Source organism: Nothobranchius furzeri, chromosome 10 (genome assembly GCF_043380555.1).
Source record: "Nothobranchius furzeri strain GRZ-AD chromosome 10, NfurGRZ-RIMD1, whole genome shotgun sequence".
Lineage (NCBI taxonomy): Eukaryota > Metazoa > Chordata > Actinopteri > Cyprinodontiformes > Nothobranchiidae > Nothobranchius > Nothobranchius furzeri.
The window spans coordinates 36,302,877-36,323,538 of record NC_091750.1 but is presented as its reverse complement, the minus strand read 5'-3'; the positions used below and the strand labels follow the sequence as shown (position 1 = coordinate 36,323,538).

The 20,662-nt window shown below is 43.0% G+C and overlaps 1 protein-coding gene across 4 annotated transcripts in view; it reads right to left on the bottom strand.

Annotated features, from left to right (window-relative positions):
* Positions 1-10,404, bottom strand: part of grin1b (glutamate receptor, ionotropic, N-methyl D-aspartate 1b) — a 50,508-nt gene extending 40,104 nt beyond the window's left edge. For all 4 annotated transcript variants that reach the window (XM_054730341.2, XM_054730343.2, XM_054730342.2 and 1 more), the window contains exons 1-3: positions 10,294-10,404; positions 9,700-9,956; positions 87-221 (exon numbers count right to left, since the gene is read on the bottom strand). In XM_054730341.2, coding sequence (XP_054586316.1) covers positions 87-221; positions 9,700-9,956; position 10,294 — 393 coding nt within the window. In that variant the 5' untranslated portion in view covers positions 10,295-10,404. The remainder of the gene's footprint in view (positions 1-86; positions 222-9,699; positions 9,957-10,293) is intronic.
* Positions 10,405-20,662: the final 10,258 nt, after the last annotated feature.

Genomic DNA, 20,662 nt, shown 5'->3' with positions numbered 1-20,662 from the left:
TTAGAAATATTGAATATTAAAAGTTTCACCCAGAACTTTAAGGAAATTTAAGGGACTCCAACGGAGACAAACCAGGCCCAGCTGACCTTGTCTGAGTAGATGGACATGCGCGTCGTCAGGCCGACCACTGGGATGCGGTAGAAACCGGCAGTGTAGGAGACGGGAGTTGGAGTCAGGTGGTCGTTGGACTGTGGAGGATGACTCACCAGGATGGCATAAACCTGAAGAAGAAGGAGATGTTCACTGATGGTTTCCACAACAGGGTCTTTCCTTAAAGTACATTTCTACAGTGAAACACAAACTCCATAAGAACCTTCAAGATTCCTAAACACACGCATTCAGGAAGTGGATCTGAGGTCCACACAGGAAACAATCAAACTCTCTAAAACCGTGATGGTGTTGATGGTGGTGAAGATGATGGTTTTAATGGTGTTACAGGCAGTGAATGGGGTGGTCCCTGCCTATTTGTCACAGGGTTCCTGTTCGGGCACTCCGCTCTGAGAACCACTCGCTGCTCTCGGTTCCCAGAGCTCAGCTGAAGACAAGAGGGGATAGGGAGTTCTCGGCAGCGGGACCGAGACCATGGAAAGCCCTTCCCTTAGCTGTTGGGGTCTCCCCATCAGTAGACGTTTTTAAAATGAGGTTAAAGACCGACGTTATGATCTGGCTTTTTACTCCGTGGGTTTGCTGTTGTTTTGACATGCTCTTACCCTGTTAGGTTTACTTTGTTGGTTTTTAATTCATGATGGCGATGGTGGTGATGATGATGATGATGATGGTGATGGTGACAATTATGGTGATGACAATGGTAATGATGATGAAGATGATGGTGATGATGATGGTGAAGGTGAAGGTGATGATGATGAAGATGATGATGATGAAGATGATGGTGATGATGATGGTGAAGGTGATGATGATGAAGATGTTGGTGGTGAAGATGATGATGATGATGATAAAGATGACGATAATGAAAATGATTATGGCAATGATGATGATGATGGTGGTGGGGGTGGTGGTGATGACGACGACGATGATGATGAGGATGATGGTCATGGTGACAATTATGGTGATGACGATGGTAATGATGATGAAGATGACGGTGATGATGGTGATGATGATGATGATGATGGTCATGGTGACAATTATGGTGATGACAATGGTAATGATGATGAAGATGATGGTGATGATGATGAAGATGATGGTGGTGAAGATGATGATGATGAAGATGATGATGATGATAAAGATGACGATAATGAAAATGATTGTGGCAATGGTGATGATGATGGTGGTGGGGGTGGTGGTGATGACGATGGAGATTGTAATTATGGTGATGATGGTGATGGTGACAATTATGGTGATGACAATGGTAATGATGATGAAGATGATGGTGATGATGATGGTGAAGGTGAAGGTGATGATGATGAAGATGATGATGATGAAGATGATGGTGATGATGATGGTGAAGGTGATGATGATGAAGATGATGGTGGTGAAGATGATGATGATGATGGTGATGGTGACAATTATGGTGATGACAATGGTAATGATGATGAAGATGATGGTGATGATGATGGTGAAGGTGAAGGTGATGATGATGAAGATGATGATGATGAAGATGATGGTGATGATGATGGTGAAGGTGATGATGATGAAGATGATGGTGGTGAAGATGATGATGATGATGATAAAGATGACGATAATGAAAATGATTATGGCAATGATGATGATGATGGTGGTGGGGGTGGTGGTGATGACGACGATGATGATGATGAGGATGATGGTCATGGTGACAATTATGGTGATGACGATGGTAATGATGATGAAGATGACGGTGATGATGGTGATGATGGTGGTGATTATAATTATGGTGATGATGGTGGTGGTGGTGGTGATGAGGACGATGGTGATTATAATTATGGTGATGATGGTGATGGTGACAATTATGGTGATGACAATGGTAATGATGATGAAGATGATGGTGATGATGATGGTGAAGGTGAAGGTGATGATGATGAAGATGATGATGATGAAGATGATGGTGATGATGATGGTGAAGGTGATGATGATGAAGATGATGGTGGTGAAGATGATGATGATGATGATAAAGATGACGATAATGAAAATGATTATGGCAATGATGATGATGATGGTGGTGGGGGTGGTGGTGATGACGACGACGATGATGATGAGGATGATGGTCATGGTGACAATTATGGTGATGACGATGGTAATGATGATGAAGATGACGGTGATGATGGTGATGATGGTGGTGATTATAATTATGGTGATGATGGTGGTGGTGGTGGTGATGATGACGATGGTGATTATAATTATGGTGATGATGGTGATGGTGACAATTATGGTGATGACAATGGTAATGATGATGAAGATGACGGTGATGATGGTGATGATGGTGGTGATTATAATTATGGTGATGATGGTGGTGGTGGTGGTGATGATGACGATGGTGATTATAATTATGGTGATGATGGTGATGGTGACAATTATGGTGATGACAATGGTAATGATGATGAAGATGATGGTGATGATGATGGTGAAGGTGATGATGATGAAGATGATGGTGGTGAAGATGATGATGATGATGATGATAAAGATGACGATAATGAAAATGATTATGGCAATGATGATGATGATGGTGATGGGGGTGGTGGTGATGACGATGGTGATTGTAATTATGGTGATGATGGTGATGGTGACAATTATGGTGATGACAATGGTAATGATGATGAAGATGATGGTGATGATGATGATGAAGGTGAAGGTGATGATGATGAAGATGATGGTGGTGAAGATGATGATGATGATGATAAAGATGACGATAATGAAAATGATTATGGCAATGATGATGATGATGGTGGTGGGGGTGGTGGTGATGACGACAACGATGATGATGAGGATGATGGTCATGGTGACAATTATGGTGATGACGATGGTAATGATGATGAAGATGACGGTGATGATGGTGATGATGGTGATGATGGTGGTGATTATAATTATGGTGATGATGGTGGTGGTGGTGGTGATGATGACGATGGTGATTATAATTATGGTGATGATGGTGATGGTGACAATTATGGTGATGACAATGGTAATGATGATGAAGATGATGGTGATGATGATGGTGAAGGTGATGATGATGAAGATGATGGTGGTGAAGATGATGATGATGATGATAAAGATGACGATAATGAAAATGATTATGGCAATGATGATGATGATGGTGGTGGGGGTGGTGGTGATGACGACGACGATGATGATGAGGATGATGGTCATGGTGACAATTATGGTGATGACGATGGTAATGATGATGAAGATGACGGTGATGATGGTGATGATGGTGGTGATTATAATTATGGTGATGATGGTGATGGTGGTGGTGATGATGACGATGGTGATTATAATTATGGTGATGATGGTGATGGTGACAATCATGGTGATGACAATGGTAATGATGATGAAGATGATGGTGATGATGATGGTGAAGGTGATGATGATGAAGATGATGGTGGTGAAGATGATGATGATGATGATGATAAAGATGACGATAATGAAAATGATTATGGCAATGATGATGATGATGGTGGTGGGGGTGGTGGTGATGACGATGGTGATTGTAATTATGGTGATGATGGTGATGGTGACAATTATGGTGATGACAATGGTAATGATGATGAAGATGATGGTGATGATGATGGTGAAGGTGAAGGTGATGATGATGAAGATGATGGTGGTGAAGATGATGATGATGATGATAAAGATGACGATAATGAAAATGATTATGGCAATGATGATGATGATGGTGGTGGGGGTGGTGGTGATGACGACAACGATGATGATGAGGATGATGGTCATGGTGACAATTATGGTGATGACGATGGTAATGATGATGAAGATGACGGTGATGATGGTGATGATGGTGATGATGGTGGTGATTATAATTATGGTGATGATGGTGGTGGTGGTGGTGATGATGACGATGGTGATTATAATTATGGTGATGATGGTGATGGTGACAATTATGGTGATGACAATGGTAATGATGATGAAGATGATGGTGATGATGATGGTGAAGGTGATGATGATGAAGATGATGGTGGTGAAGATGATGATGATGATGATAAAGATGACGATAATGAAAATGATTATGGCAATGATGATGATGATGGTGGTGGGGGTGGTGGTGATGACGACGACGATGATGATGAGGATGATGGTCATGGTGACAATTATGGTGATGACGATGGTAATGATGATGAAGATGACGGTGATGATGGTGATGATGGTGGTGATTATAATTATGGTGATGATGGTGATGGTGGTGGTGATGATGACGATGGTGATTATAATTATGGTGATGATGGTGATGGTGACAATCATGGTGATGACAATGGTAATGATGATGAAGATGATGATGATGGTGGTGGTGATGGTGATGGTGATGATTATGAAAATGATTGTGGCGAAGATGACGACGGTGATTATAATTATGGTATTGATGATGATGAGGAGGATGATGATGATGATGATGAGTATGATGAGAATGATGGTCATGGTGACAACTATGGTAATGATGATGAAGATTACGACTACGGTGGTGGTGATGATGATGATGATTAAGGTAATGATGAGGATGAGGCTGGTGATGACGATGGTAATGATGATGAAGATGACGAAGGTGGTGATGATGATGATGATGATGATGATGATGATGATGATAGTGGTGATGACGACGATGATGATGATGGTGATCATAATTATGGTGACGATGATGATGAGGATGATGATGAGTATGATGAGGATGATGGTCATGGTGACAATTATGGTGATGGTGATGTAATGATGATGAAGATGACGATGGTGGTGGCGGCGATGATGATGAGGATGATGATGATGATTAAGGTAAAGCTGAGGATGAGGATGGTGATGTAATGATGATGAAGATGACGGTGATGATGGTGGTGATTATAATTATGTTGATGATGCTGATGGTGACAATTATGGTGACGGTGATGGTAATGATGTTGAAGATGACGATGGTGGTGGCGGCGATGATGATGAGGATGATGATGATGATTAAGGTAAAGCTGAGGATGAGGATGGTGATGTAATGATGTTGAAGATGACGATGGTGGTGGCGGTGATGATGATGATGATGATTAAGGTAATGATGAGGATGTGGATGTGATGGTAATGATGATGAAGATGACGGTGATGATGGTGGTGATTATAATTATGGTGATGATGGTGATGGTGATGATGATGAAGATGACGGTGATGATGGTGGTGATTATAATTATGGTGATGATGATGATGGTGATGATGGTGGTGGTGATTATAATTATGGTGATGATGATGATGATGATGATGATGATGATGATGATGATGATGATAAAGATTATTATAATTATGGTGATGATGATGATGATGATGATGATGATGATGATGATGATGATAAAGATGATTATAATTATGGTGATGATGATGATGATGATGATGATGATGATGATGGTGATGATGATAAAGATAATTATAATTATGATGATGATGATGATGGTGATGATAAAGATAATTATAATTATGATGATGATGATGATGATGATGATGATGATGGGGATGATAAAGATAATTATAATTATGATGATGATGATGATGATGATGATGATGATAATTATAATTATGATGATGGTGATGATGATGATGATGATTATGATGATGATGATGATGAAGATGATTATGATGATGATGATGATGATGATGATGATAATTATAATTATGATGATGGTGATGATGATGATGATGATGATTACAGTGATAAAGATGATTATAATTATGGTGATGATGGTGATGGTGATGATGATGATGATGATAGTGGTGATTATAATTATGGTGATGATGGTGATGATGATGATGATGATGATGATGATGATGATGATGATGATGATAATTATAATTATGATGATGGTGATGATGATGATGATGATGATGATTACAATGATAAAGATGATTATAATTATGGTGATGATGATGATGATGATGATGATAGTGGTGATTATAATTATGGTGATGGTGGTGATGATAAAGATGATTATAATTATGGTGATGATGATGATGATGATGATGATGGTGATGAAGATGATGATGATGTGATGATGGTGATGATAAAGATGATTATAATTATGATGATGATGATGATGATGATGATGATGATGATGATGATGATGATGATGATGATGATGATAGAGGTGATTATAATTATTGTGATGAAGATGATGATGATGGTGATGAAGATGATGATGATGTGATGATGGTGATGAAGATGATGATGATGATGATGGTGATGAAGATGATGATGATGTGATGATGGTTATGAAGATGATGATGATGTGATGATGGTGATGATGATAGAGGTGATTATAATTATGGTGATGAAGATGATGATGATGGTGATGATGATGATGGTGATGATGGTGATAATGACGATTACAATTATGGTGATGATGATGATGATGATGATGATGATGATGATGATGATTACAATGATGATGATAAAGATGATGACGACGATGATGATAGTGGTGATTATAACTTTGGTGATGATGATGATGGTGATGAAGATGATGATGATGGTGATGATAAAGATGATTATAATTATGATGATGATGATGATTACAATGATGGTGATAAAGATGATGATGAAAAAGGTGATGATGATGATAATGATGATGATGATGATGATGATGATAAAGATGATGATGATGTGACGATGTCAGTAGATGTCTCTTTTCTCTGATGATGTCACGCCCAGTTTTAGCTCTACATATTTCATTAGTTAGTTGTTCTGAAATATCCCAGCTGACGTTTGGAGCCTGAAGACAACGATTTGAGTGACAGCTGTGTGACATCAGACCTGCCCAGTTATCACAGGGAATAAATGTATTTATTTTATATAAAAAATCTGCAGCGCCTGAATAATCCCTCCATCTCTCCTCTGGGAGGATTTAATCTGTGCACTCAGGATGTTAATCTGCCATCGTTCTCTGCAGCACAAAGCCTCAATCCAACCCACCGCCATGTTGGCCTCGTTTCCTCCAAAAAGGAAGCGGAGAAACTTCTCTGCTGGTCTCTCCGACCTCGGGTTGAGCCTTCGACAGACTCGGAACTGAGTGAAGACAATTTCATGTCTGATCTCTTTCTGTGGCTCTTAGTGTGAGAAGTTTGGAGACGGTGACATGTTGCAGCTCTCAGGATGTTTTAGCACCTTTATTTCTATCTTGCTATTACTGCAGTCTCTCTCGGGATTTTAGAGCTTCCAGCTGTTTATTCCCTTCAAACGCGTTGGAAGTTTTTTTCTCCCACAGTCCGTCGGACTTTTGAGAGCAGCCGTGTCGGGATTCAGCTTCAGTGAAACATGAAGGAAGCGTTTCACGTGAACTCATTCTGTCACGTCTGCTTTAGTTTTTCTAATCGTGTTTATTAAATATTGTTTTTGCGAAACGGTCTGAGACGTTTGTGCCTTTCAATATCTCAAAATCAGAAAACAAGTCAGACGAGACAAGTCAGGAAATTCCAACATCCTGCCGATGGACATCAGAGTGAAAGGTGCAAAATTCAAATGGAATTTCTGGTTTATTTAAAGAGCAAGTCACCCCCTACAAGAAACTTACTTCACTCCCACTTCGTGTTTGAAAAATGCAACAAATGCTGTTGCTTGGCAGACCGAGAGGGCGGAGCCACTAACAAATACACACAGGCTCACAATGGCATTATGACATCATAATGTACCAGATGACATCATAGCATACCTCTTTGCCAATAGCGGTGGCAGATTTAAATTCAAATACAGTGCAGAATTTTCCCCTGACGACGGCACAACACTGACAGTTTTAGGCAGAATATTTGAATTTTAACCAAGATGCACTGAACTGCCAAATTATTGACTACACGTATCTGTAGCACGATTAGACCCTCCTTTATATAGTTAATCAGCAAAAAAATGTGATTTGGTGGTGACTTGCTCTTTAAACAAAAATCATACAAAGATGGCTGCAGCTTCTAATTTTAATGCTTTGGTTTGAAAATATGAAGACAAATATTGTGTCTCAAAAGGTCTGACGTCTAATTTTTAGCCTGTAAAGAAATGTTCTTCAACTCATTAAAGACGAAATTGTAAAAAATAGTAAAGAGTCTTTTTATAAAACAAATAAAGGAATACAAATTCTTCACATTTATATTATTTTTTGAAGTTTGAAATGTGAATGAATTGTTAATTCAACCTGATGACAGTGAAAAATTACTGAACTGCACAAAAACGAATATTTAAAAGCAACGAAGAAGAGAGAAATTAGTCCTTTAAAGGTGATTATTTCTGATTTTATTGGGTCACTGAGTTTTTCATGCAGGCTGAACATGGAAAATAGTCTCCTACACCTCTCCTGCATTAGCTTCTGCTAGAAAATTGACGTGAACTCTAGGATTGGAAAAACTTGACAGATCTACATCACACTGTGAACTGGCGTGCGTGGACTCCCACATCTTGACTCATGACGTGGAAGGCTGTTGCTGGTTTAATGTCCAGGAAATCAGCAGCGATCGTCTCAGCTAGCTAACCGTTAGCATTAGCAGCTTCACCACACGGCAGAAGCTCCATAAGGCTTGTGCTATTTGTGGAGATGAAACATCCATGTTTCAAGTCAGTGGTAGAGTCACATGGCTGTTATCCAATCAGAGGCGAGATGTTCAGATATCAGGAAATAAGACTCCAGACCCTGCTGTCTGAAGCTCAGCTGTGATGTGGGCAACTTTTAATTCAATTCAACTCAAGTTTATTTACATAGCGCCAAATCACGACAAAAGTCGTCGCAAGGACCTTCACATAATAAACATTCCAATACAGGTCAGTTAATTAAGCCAATCAGAAAACAAAGTTTCCTATGAGGAACCCAGCAGGTTGCATCAACAACAATCCTCATACTAAGCAAGCATTTAGCGACAGTGGAGAAGAAAACTCCAGAGGACCCTGGCTCAGTATAAGCAGCCATACACCATGACTCACTGAGGATGAAGACAGAGAAGACACACACACACACACATGCACACGCACACGCACACGCACACGCACACACACACACACACACACACACACACACACACACACACAGTAGTGTTTCTATGGTTACATTGTGATTTCTTAGTAAATATTCTATTTGGTGAGAGATAAACTTTATTGTATTTATCCTAGTGGATCTATAGTTAAACGGATAAACTAGTAGTAGCACATCCAACGTCAAAGAGAGTAAAAAGTTATTATCAGGAGAGGGAGAATGTTTAAGTGGCCAGAGAAAAGGTGCACCGGGAAATTCGTTCCCCCTGAGAACGACTTGCGAGGCATTCATTCCTACCAGAGACCACTGCAGATGTGTGGATTTCCCTCTGGGATTAATAAAGTATCTTTGAATTGAACAGGAAATCTACAAACTGCCCAAAAAGTGAAATTGTTGTAGAGTGGAACCCAAGTGGTTTATTACCATCCAAACGCCACAGAAACAGAAACATTAAATGTTAAATCACAAACTCTAAAAATTCAATAAACAAGATTTGTGATCACGTGACCTGCTGCCTGGTTGCACACCCTTTGGATGCTAAGCTAACTGTGTGGCGGAAGTGACGTGACCACCTCACCTGATGGGAGATGAGGTCCTCACATACGGACAGTGCCATCTGGATGGCGTTGGGTTTGTGTGTGACGGAGATGGCGTTCATCTTGAATTTGTCCTTCCCGTAGAGGGCGTTGGCCTGAGTCACTGCCTCCTTAAACACCTGCTCGTAGCGCTTCTGACTCAGAACGGCGCCGACGTTGATCTGGCGGGGCTCACAGCCACCCAGAGCCACCGAGCAGCAGTGTAGCACGGCCAGGAGCAGCACGCCGTGAACCTCCACTGCAAAAACAGCAAGCATCAGTCAGTCAGTCAGTGGGGGGGGGGGGGGGGGGGGGGGGGGGTCTGCTGGTCAGATACTGACTCTCAGTGAAAGTTCTGAAGTGCAGAACCAGGCTGGCCCAGTAGGTGTCAGCTGAACCCTGGTGCAGGTGCAGGTTCTGTCCTTTTTTATTTTTTTTACTAAACTTCATCCTCAGAACTTCTCATCTGAACATTTTTCTGGTGATCCTGACATCAGAATCTGTTTACATGGATGTTTCAGCTCTAAAACACCGGTTCTCTCTGGCTCCTGAGTCCAGGAACCAGAACCAAACCTACAGACCCAGATCATACTCACTGCTGCTGCGGGTCCGTCCTTGCAGGTTCTGGTTCTGGAGTGACAGCGGGTTCAGGACCCACTTCGCGGCTCCGTTGGTCTCCTGCTCCGGTTCGGGCCCCCCCACCCCCACCCACCCACCCCCAGTGATCCCAGGATGGATCCGCAGGTCACGTTCCGGTTCGGTGGCTCGGTTCTGTCAGGTTAAAGGTTTCATTCAAATGAGTTTTTCAACGCTTAGCCGATCTGGTTCCGTTTGGGTCTCTGAAAATTCAGACTGTGGTTCTGGTAGAGTGGACGCAGACGCGGTTCTGTTTGTGCGGATTAGAGACCGGACCCGCGAGTTCGGTGTCGGTTCGTCCTGTTGATTCAGCGCGGCTCTGTTGGCTTTGCCAGCCGCTGGGTTCCAGGTTCGGTTCCGACTCTTCTCTCGTGGACCCAGCGGTTCTGATTCCTCTAAGTCGGTTCTGGCTCGTGATGCTGGAGGACTTTCGGGTGACCTGATGCTCGCGAGCCCGAGACTCTGTCCTAGGATCAGTGATGCTCGCTCCCGTGTTCAGGCGCGTTCTCCAGCGGAGGAGAGGCGCGCGACAGTCAGTGCAGACACGAGCGTGATGTTTGAATCACCACGTGAGTAATGAGCGCATCAATCGGGTCACGTGATAATCATCAAACGTTAGTGATCGTTTTTAGTTCTGATCTTGCACCAGAACTCCTGACCCGATCCACAATCCCGATCCTGTCCTCGGATCTGGCCCAAGATTCCTGAACCAGTCTCCTTGACATGTTGACGCGTGCGTGCATGTGTGTGCGCGCGTGCGTGTGTGTGTGTGTGTGTGAGTGTGTGTGTGTGCAGCAGCGACTGCGGGAGCAGGAATGTGATCTGTCACCATTCTTCAAGTTCTTAAATCCCATCAGCTGAGCTGCTTCCAGAAAGCCCAACAGGTTACCGTGGCAACGAGGAGGCAGCGCCAGTCCTCTGAATATGGTTCCTATGGAAACAGGCATCTCTGGCCCTCATTACCAGTCACACCCTCCTCTGCCTGATTTTAATCTCAGCATTTACACGTTCACACATAAGTGCCCATGCAGGTGAGCGGGCTTCAGCGGCCTCAGAACGCTTGTGAAAAAGTTATCCAATCAGAGAACTTGTCCCAGCAGGTGGGTCGAACCCTTCACCTTTTGTTGAAGGATACAGGATGGATGTTCGGCAACTGCCCCTAAGGCTCACGGGTAACGCAGTCCTCTAAATGTTAATGTGTGCTTTTCATTAAATATGATCTTTACTCTGTGTGTGTGTGTGTGTGTGTGTGTGTGTGTGTGTGTGTGTGTGTGTGTGTGTGTGTGTGTGTGTGTGTGTGTGTGTGTGTGTGTGTGTGTGTGTGTGTAAATGTCTCTTTAGCTCCTCCTCACTGATGTTGATGTCACCACCCAGTCCTTAGAGTCTGTTCTCAGCTGTGATCTTAAAGTAGGACACGTATGACTACTGCGTTCAGCATCATGAGGAGGCCTTCCATTAGCTTCCAGGCCACTGAGTACACACACACACACACACACACACACACACACACACAGTTGGCAGAGCGATGCATGCTGGGTCGTCTTTGTTGCCCACTGACTCCTCAGGGCTGGTGTCTGTGAGAGTTGCCCAGTTCAACCATCAGACACAGGTGTGTGTGTGTGTGTGTGTGTGGGGGGGGGGGGGTCTAAACTCAAATCACCATGGTAATCAGACACACTTCTTCTCCGAAGGAGGTGATGGACAAACCACTCCTGTGGTTCTGGTTCCAATGCTGTGGTTTTGGTCCTGGTTCCGGTTATGATCCAAGCTTTGGTTCTGGTCCTGATCTCAAACATGGAAATCAAACGTCTGTCACCAGCCGAGATCGGACCTAGAGGGGACATTAGGGAGTAGATCAGAGGCCTGACTGGTGTCTGCTACCCTCTGCTGGAGAAAGCTACTCATTGCAGATCTGAGGTAATTTGGGATATTGACTAAAAAAAACCACAAAAATGAAATAAATCTGAGAGACAGATGGAAGTGTGGGGTCCAAGTGAACAAAAACAGGATATAGAACATTTGGCACACCCGTGGTGACATCAAGGTTCTCGAGCAGACTCAGGGGTCATCAGTTTGTCCTGTAACTGGTGGGTTTCCAGTTCAAACCCTGGCTCTGTGTCACCTCATGGTGGAGGACGGAGGGACCGGTGGTCTCATCCAGCGCAGCTGTGGCTATGATTTAGCTTATAGCTATCATTGTGTGTGTGTGTGTGTGTGTGTGTGTGTGTGTGTGTGTGTGTGTGTTAGATTTTAGTGTAAAGCCAGTTGAGTCATTGTGATGGATAGGAGACCTGATCAGGTGAGGCTTTGTCTCCAGGTCTTTAAGACCATAGTGAGGTTGAGGTGGATCAGAAGATGAAGTAATGAACTCTTCACTGTATTTATCCTAATGCTGTCTTTTGCTCTGGTTATTTTATTGTTGATTTAATTTCCTTCTTAAAAGGATTTCCAGTCATCTGTACAGCAAAATGTTTCACTGGATCCATTCAGAACCAAAGTCTGACAAAAAGGTTCAGCAAGTCAGAAAATCACGTGGTTGAAGTGGCTCAAACACCATGGTCAAAGCGGGTCAGAACACCACATAATTAAAGTGAGAAGAAAACACCAAGTAGATAAAGCAGATCCGAATCACATAGCTTTAACCCTCCCACTAATGGGTGTGACCCTGCGAGGAAAGTTGACCATTGAGCAGGGTTGATGGTTTATCCCTTGGGTCCATGTGGCAGGGGAGAGGAGTGAGCACCACCTCACCCCTGCCACATGGATCTCAGTGAACAGTGTGAGGGTTAAAGAGCAAGTCACCCCCTACCAAAGTCAGGGTTAGGGTAAAAGGGGGGGGGTGGGAAAATAAATCACAAACATGATTTTATCACGATTTTTTCTATTTTGATAATTCACACGTTTTGGAAGTGATTAACTATTAAAATACTTAAATTCTAAATTATATCCCTTCACTGAAAATAGAATAAAAAATTTCAGAATCCTAAAACAAATCTCAAAATTCCATTATCTATCTCTCCATCTCTCTCTCTTTCTCTATCTACAGTTGAGAGCATCGACATATAAATATTGGACAATGGGTTTCCATAGACTCCAATAACACGTTTTTGTACTAAAATGGGAGGTGGCCACCACCGCCATTTTGACCATGTCACAGGTTCAGTCAAGCCCAGACAATTCCACACAAGGGAAGAGAGGTGGAGCTGAGGGTGGGGCTGTAAGGCTGGGATCAACTGACGACACCCGGTCGAACTAGCTACAAGCTAACCTGAAGCCAACCCAAAGCTAACGTGGAGTTGGGAGCTAAGCTAATGGAGGTAGCAACCTAGCTACAACCGGAGTTAACTGTGCACAACACCAGAGCTTCTGAGTCAGAGATACGCCGGGCTGACCGCTGGGTAAAACCGGGTGGAACACGGAGGTCTCCCGAAAGCTGCTGAAAGCCGGCAGCCGCACAGCAGACAGAAGTCGCGATCAGACAGAGAGGCACCGAGCTAAGGGGAGGGGAGAACGGATGGAAAACAGAGGTCTCCCGAGAGCTCCACAAGCCGATAATGGGAGCCCAGCTCCACCAACATGTTATATTTCAACCCATTTTCTAAAGTGCAGCATTATGTTAAATGCACTGGGTTTTACCCTATTACATTTAAATTTCATGGTTAAACAGTACATGTTAAAATCTAAGCTCAGCTCGGCAGTGACCTAAAATACATAAATATAATTTTACTTACCGAAAAAAATGAATTGGAGACTCCTTGGACGCTCTAATAGTGCAATTAATGCCACAGCAAGTCATTTTGTCCAACAATTGCACAAATAATATCCAAAAAAGAATACACACACACAGAGACTCAAAATCCCGGAGCAGTTTCCAGACCAGACCGAGGCTCTACTGAGGCCTTTCCCCGGAGCTAGCTCTGTGGTCACGTGGGTCTGATGCTCATTAATTATACAGAATTTTAGGCTTTTAATACACTTAAAAAGAAGAGTGAGAAAAAAAATTCACCCCCTCAGAGTTGTCATGAGTGTAAACTAGATCTATTAAACATAAAACATGTTCTGGTACCAGGCTGTAAACATGTTTATTTCTGCTGTGAAATTGGTATTTTTAACATGGGAGTCAATGAGGATTTGCTCGCTTCTGACACCAGCCCCCAGTGGATGAGGGTGGAACTGCAATTTATTTCATTTCCAGGTTTGCTTCATATTTTCACCCGCATTGTGGGGGCTTGGTTGAGAGCTGGACACATGAGGCTCAAATATCCCACAGGCACTTTCATTTAAATATATATTTATGATTAATGTAAATAATTAAAATTGTATCTACAGGGGGCTCATATCCTTTCATCCACAATATAACCAGTAATTATTTCTTTTCCAGAGGGAAAAAAATCTGTCACGTTAAGCTGAATTCTTGATGCATCTTCATCTCATGCATTCTCTAGTCAGGATTACACTACCTATACACTCACTGTCTGTCCCTCACTACTCTCCGTAGCGGTTTCCTGATTATGCGGGAGAGGGGTTTGGCATAAACAACATTCCGGTTGGCAGCCATGGTGAAAAGGCTCGCTAAAACACACACAAATGTCTCCAAATAATAAAAGGCACTAAGCTAAATGCAATGTTTAGAGCAGAGCATTGACCCAGAGGTTCCCTGATCAAGCAGACGCGTGAGAATACGCTTAATGACCGCTTAGAGACGGAACATGCTAGTGGCTAATGCTAACAGCTAGCCACTATAATCGAGTATGGCATGCCTCTTCAAAGATTCATAATCGTTTAAGTTTGCGTCTTAATGCATCGATTGTTAGATAATTTTCCACAGCTCTACCGAGCACCCCAGCTAAACAAACCAACACACTACCTAAACTTGCTATAGAGCTCCAGGAGTTGATGTCACTTCTCCCGGCATGCAACAGTTCAAATCGAAACGGCGCCATATTGGCAGGCAGAAGCCGGCAGCTGGACTATTTGTTATTGTCAGAAAACTCAATCAAACGGGAAATATGGTAGATTCCTGTTGTGCCCCAGGATGCAGAACAGACGCGGACGACATAAGGAATGAGCCATCTACAGGATTCCCCAAGATCCGGAGCGCCGCAAACGTTGGATCATTGTAATAAAACGCGCTAGTGACCGGGCTGAAATGAAGCTGTGGGATCCCGAGAGTAAAGGTTTTCGCTTATGCAGCGACCGCTTCATATCAGGTACTTAAACCGTTTCCTCAACTGTGTATGGTATTTATTTTAAATGCTTTTATTACGATTCTTAGTGGGCTTCCTAAACTTATTTTGGCGTGGCTTTTTCTGTCTTATTACTCATAGCAGCAAGTAAACATCACGTAAAACGTTGCCTCGTGTTTCTGCGTGCTGCCGTTTACGTGTTTTATGATCACAGCAATTAACCGGCTAAGCTGTATTTAATTTTTAGGCAATGGTTGATCAATTGCCAGATCACACATAAAAAGCACTTTGGATTGCTGTTATCTGTCTCACCGAGACTACTTACGTGTAAATCTGTTATTTGTCCGTCCATCCATCCATTTTCATCCGCGTATCCGGAGTCGGGTTGCGGGGGCAGTAGCGTGACTTCCCTCTCCCCAGCCGCCGGAGCCAGCTCCTCCGGGTAAATCCCAAGGGGTTCCCCAGTCAGGTCTGGTGTTGTGCCGGTAAGAAGCCCGCTCCGACAGCTTCTGGCGTCGGAGCGGGCAGTAGAGTCCAGAGTCCCAGACCTTCTCCCCAGCTCCTCCGGCCGGGGGAATCCCAAGGGGTTCCCCTGGCCAGGTCCGGTGTTGTGCCGGTAAGAAGTCCGCTCCGACAGCTTCTGGCGTTTTTAAAAAGTATCCCAGAGGTACGGTAAGGGTCGGAGATGTTTAGTCTATTTAATTTCTGACTATATAAAACGATTTCTTCTGTTTTAAAGTGTGAAGTAAACTCAGACGAAGTAAAATCCAAGAAGATCCCGTTCACGTTCATGGTTACATCTGTGTTTGTTTACCTTTTTTGCATGCCAAAATGGCGTCCACTAACTGAGAGTCACGTGGGGTCCGGAGCTCTATTGATGTGTCTGTCGTGCCGACAGAAGCAGATTAGTAAATAGCTTGACTCGGCTGAGAAAAGATGTGTCAGTAGACCATTTTTGGTAGATCGTCATCACATTACAATCCTTAATGGTCTTATATCACCAGATCGCTCTGCCCTACCCAGAGTCTTACTCCAATCCCACTTCCTGTTTGAAAAATGCAATAAATGCTGTTGCCTGGCAGACCGAGAAGGCAGGGCCGCTAACAAATACACACACACAGGCTCACAAAGACATTGTGACATCATATGGTACCAGCTAACATCAAAGTGTACCTCTTAGCCAATATCAATGGAAGATTTAAATTCAAAAGTAGAGCAGAGTTTTTACCTTAAGAAGATGCAGCACTGACAATTTTAGGCAGAATATTTAAATTTGAACTAAAATGCACTAAAGTGCCAAATCATCTCGTACACGTGTCTGCTGCACGATTAGACACTCATTTATATAGTTTATCAGCAAAAATTTGATTTGGGGGTGACTTGCTCTTTAAAGCGAGTCACAACATGTAGCTAAAAGTGGGCCAGAACATTAAGTAGATAAACCCAATCAGAACACCACACAGTTAAGGCAGGCCAGAAAATCACGGGTCAGACCACTAAATAGATAAAATGAGAAGAAAACACCACGTAGATAACCGAGGTCAAAACTTCACGTAGATAAAGCAAGTCAGAATATCACGTGGTTAAAACATCACGTAGAGAAAACCGATCAGAACACTACGTTGTTAAAGCGGGTCAAAACAGAACATAGTTAAAGCAAGTCCGAATATCACGTAGTTAAAGCGGGTCAGAACACCAGCTGGCGTTTGCAAATCCTACTCGTGTCGAACTCGTACTCACAGATATTTTTAACAAACTATGATAAAGTTCACAATTTGTACCTGTTGTTTATAAATCAGACTGCTGATATTCAGACGTCAGTTAGCAGGAATGTGTGAGATAAAAGTATACACGTGTCAGATTGAGACTCGGTTTTAGTGGATTCTTGAATTTTTTATTTTTCTGATTTAAATAATGACTCAAACAAGCTTGTTTTGAAGAATAACCTGAACATCTCGGTGACTCCTCCTCCCGAGAAGCGGGAGGAGTTAATAGCACAGGGCTAAACGTTAGCGTGTGAAGCGCCTCTGTCAGAAGGAGGAAGAGCTCTGAGGAGGAGGTCACAGAGCTAAAATAAGACTTCCTGTTCACAGATTTCTCAGCAGGTTCCATTTGCAGCTTTGTAAAAATAGAACACACACTGGTGAATGTGTGTTTTCTTCACAATAATAATGGCTTTGTGATTTCGACCAAAGGGGACGCTGGTTCTAGATTCTGTCCCAAAGATGCACTAAAAAGCATCTAGTGATCCTAATCAGCCTACATGAGGCTCAAAATTCTGAATTTTTTTTCTCAGTCTGTGACTGTGTCATTTCCAACAGCAGTAAAATACATTTTCTGGTCCTTGAACCCATTGCTAAATGCTAATTCAGACTAGCATGTGAACATTTTCTGTTGCTGTGACATAAGGCAGAACTGGTGCATCTTTATTTGAAGATGTGGTGATGGTGGTTCAGTCATTTGGAGTTTGCCTTGTAACCAGACAGTTGCCGGTTAGAATCCAGCTGCTTTAGGGGCTCGACACACGGGAAAGGACAAACGACCGCGATCAGCGAAATTCGTCGCTGCCGCTTTTATTATCTGACACACGGGAGGTGACCCGCGGCAGCGGCCAGCGGCAAAGCCGTTGTCGGTACAAGATCTGCACGGGTGCAAGATTGGCTCGGGGTCCTTCGACTGCTGATGACGTCAAAGTACGGCAAACCGACTCGGACAAAATACACTGCACATCTTTATACTGTTGGAAAGAATTTAGCAGTTTCGTTATTAAAATAATGTTTCTTACGACGTAAGTTTGTGTTTATAATGGTGTTTGTAAAATAAAACACTATATTGTATTCATGATGTTGAACTTTGAGCACATCCCTTGAAGGATCATAGGTACTAGCAACACCTGTGAAATTATATTTGCAGGAAAGAAGTGTGTCCCGTTTATTGAAGTATTTTGTGTTTAGAGTTTTTGACGTCTTGTCCATGCGTAGTTCAGTTACGCTCATAGCTGCTAGCCAAAACTCTGGAGTTAAAAGTTTTCTTGCTTTACTAAAATACCTGTCTGTACTTATTTAATTGATGGTAGTTTTACTTTCTATTAGACTCCAAATGTAATCATTTGGCACGTTTCTAATTCATAATTTGTAAGAATGTAATCGGTGATTTTAGCATTAGCATTCCTATGGGTTTTTCCATGTATATTAGCATTGCGCTAACCACTCGCTGCCAAATTGCAGCCTTTGCGATTAGAAAATCTCCTTTTGTCACATCGCAATTTAATTGCACATGCAGTTAATCGTTCAGCCCTAATATACATGCAGCTCTATGCTAAAAGTGTATTTTCAAAGAGGTAAAGATTGGTTTCTTTGTAAAAGTTGTCCGTCTTTCCATCAAAAAGATTTGCCTGGACCAACGTAACGTGATTACGTAACTTCCGTAAGGTTTATGTTCAGCCAATCAACTACTTTGACGTCATCGGCAGTCGAAGGAGCCCGAGCCGATCCTGTACCGACACAGTCGACACGTTCTGTTCCATTGCGAAATTGAAACTTCCGTTGTTTTGTTTGGCTGTGTCAGGTTGGAGGGAATTAAGGTTATTTAAGCGGTTCAGAGTTAATAAAGTGGTAGATATGCTGTTTCACAAGGTGCTGCTAGAGTTATGTGAAATCTTACTTGTGATTTTACTATAAAACATAATAATAATCAACTTCTCCTCCATGTTTGCTCGGAGGTGTACGGAGCATCCTGCCCGCTCATTGGTCAGTGAATGAAACCTCCGTTGATTGGTCCTCGTCCGAGCGACAACGATGAAAAGTTGAAAATGTTTCAACTTTCTGGGATCGCGTCGCTGGGTCGCCTGTGCACGACACGTGCACGAGCACAAAATTTCACAAGCACGTTTTTCGCGTTTCGCTTGGTAGGAGGGAGACCCGCGATTATCGCTTTGTCGCGCATGTCTCGTTGAAAATGAATGGCGGAGAGGCGATGTCGCCTCCCGTGTGTCGAGCCCATAACGGTTCCCCTTTGAAAACGGCAAAAATGTTACTTTTACCTGGTTTTTGCTGACGTGTTGACTATCACTGTAGCTTTCCTCAGAAATAAATGAAGCGGTAGGTGATGCCACCAACAGCGGCAAAGCTCCGAGGAAGACTACAGTGATAGTCGTCAGCAAACACCAGGCGAAGATTACACTTTAGCGGAGTTAGAAAGAACCGTAATGTTGTCCTCTGTCCTTTTAGGAACCCAGAACCTGGTGGCAGACACAAAGTTCTGCTTCGATTAGATGGATTATTGCTTGTTTTGTCACTATCCCGTTAAACGCACTTATTTGACCCACATGCTCTGACTGATGGTTCTGATACCAGCAGAGACAACTCAAACACCCTGCAGAACCTTCAGTCAGAGGCAGCACATCAAGTCCACATGCTTCAGGAGATGTTTTTAACTAATTGTACAGTCTGTTGGTTCGGTTCTCCCTTGGACTGGATCAGGACCGGATAAGGAAGAGGACCATCCACAGGCCAGTCACTTCTTCAAACATCTCGTGTTTTCACACCCTGCAGTTTATAGAAGATCATTCTAAGAAGACATGTCTGAGAGTCCTGCAGGATTCACCCCCTGAGCGGACCTGGTCCGGTTGACTGCAGCAACCCAAACAAACTCTGACTGGATCCATATGGTCCTCCTCAGATGGAAATGGATCGGCACATGATGATAGTCAGTGCTGCAGGCTTATTTTATGTCAGGGAGACCTCAGAAAGGAGCTTGTCAGGTGAGAGGACAACCAGAACACCCACTGTAGGACACTTTGATCTGCTGTGAGAACCAAAACCAGTTAGACGGCCGGTCTAGCGTGGCCATCCAGAACAAAGATCTGCTGTGAGAACGTGGACAATTGACCTGACGGAAAAAAGGACAGATGTTCTCATGGACAGAAGGACAGATATACTGGTGGACAGATGGAGAGATGTTATCATGGACAGATGGAGAGATGTTCTCATGGACAGATGGAGAGATGTTCTCATGGACAGAAGGACAGATGTTCAAATGGACAGATGTTCTGATGGACAGAAGGACAGATGTTCTCATGGACAGATGTTCTCATGGGCAGATGGACAGATGTTTTCATGGACAGATGTACTGGTGGACAGAA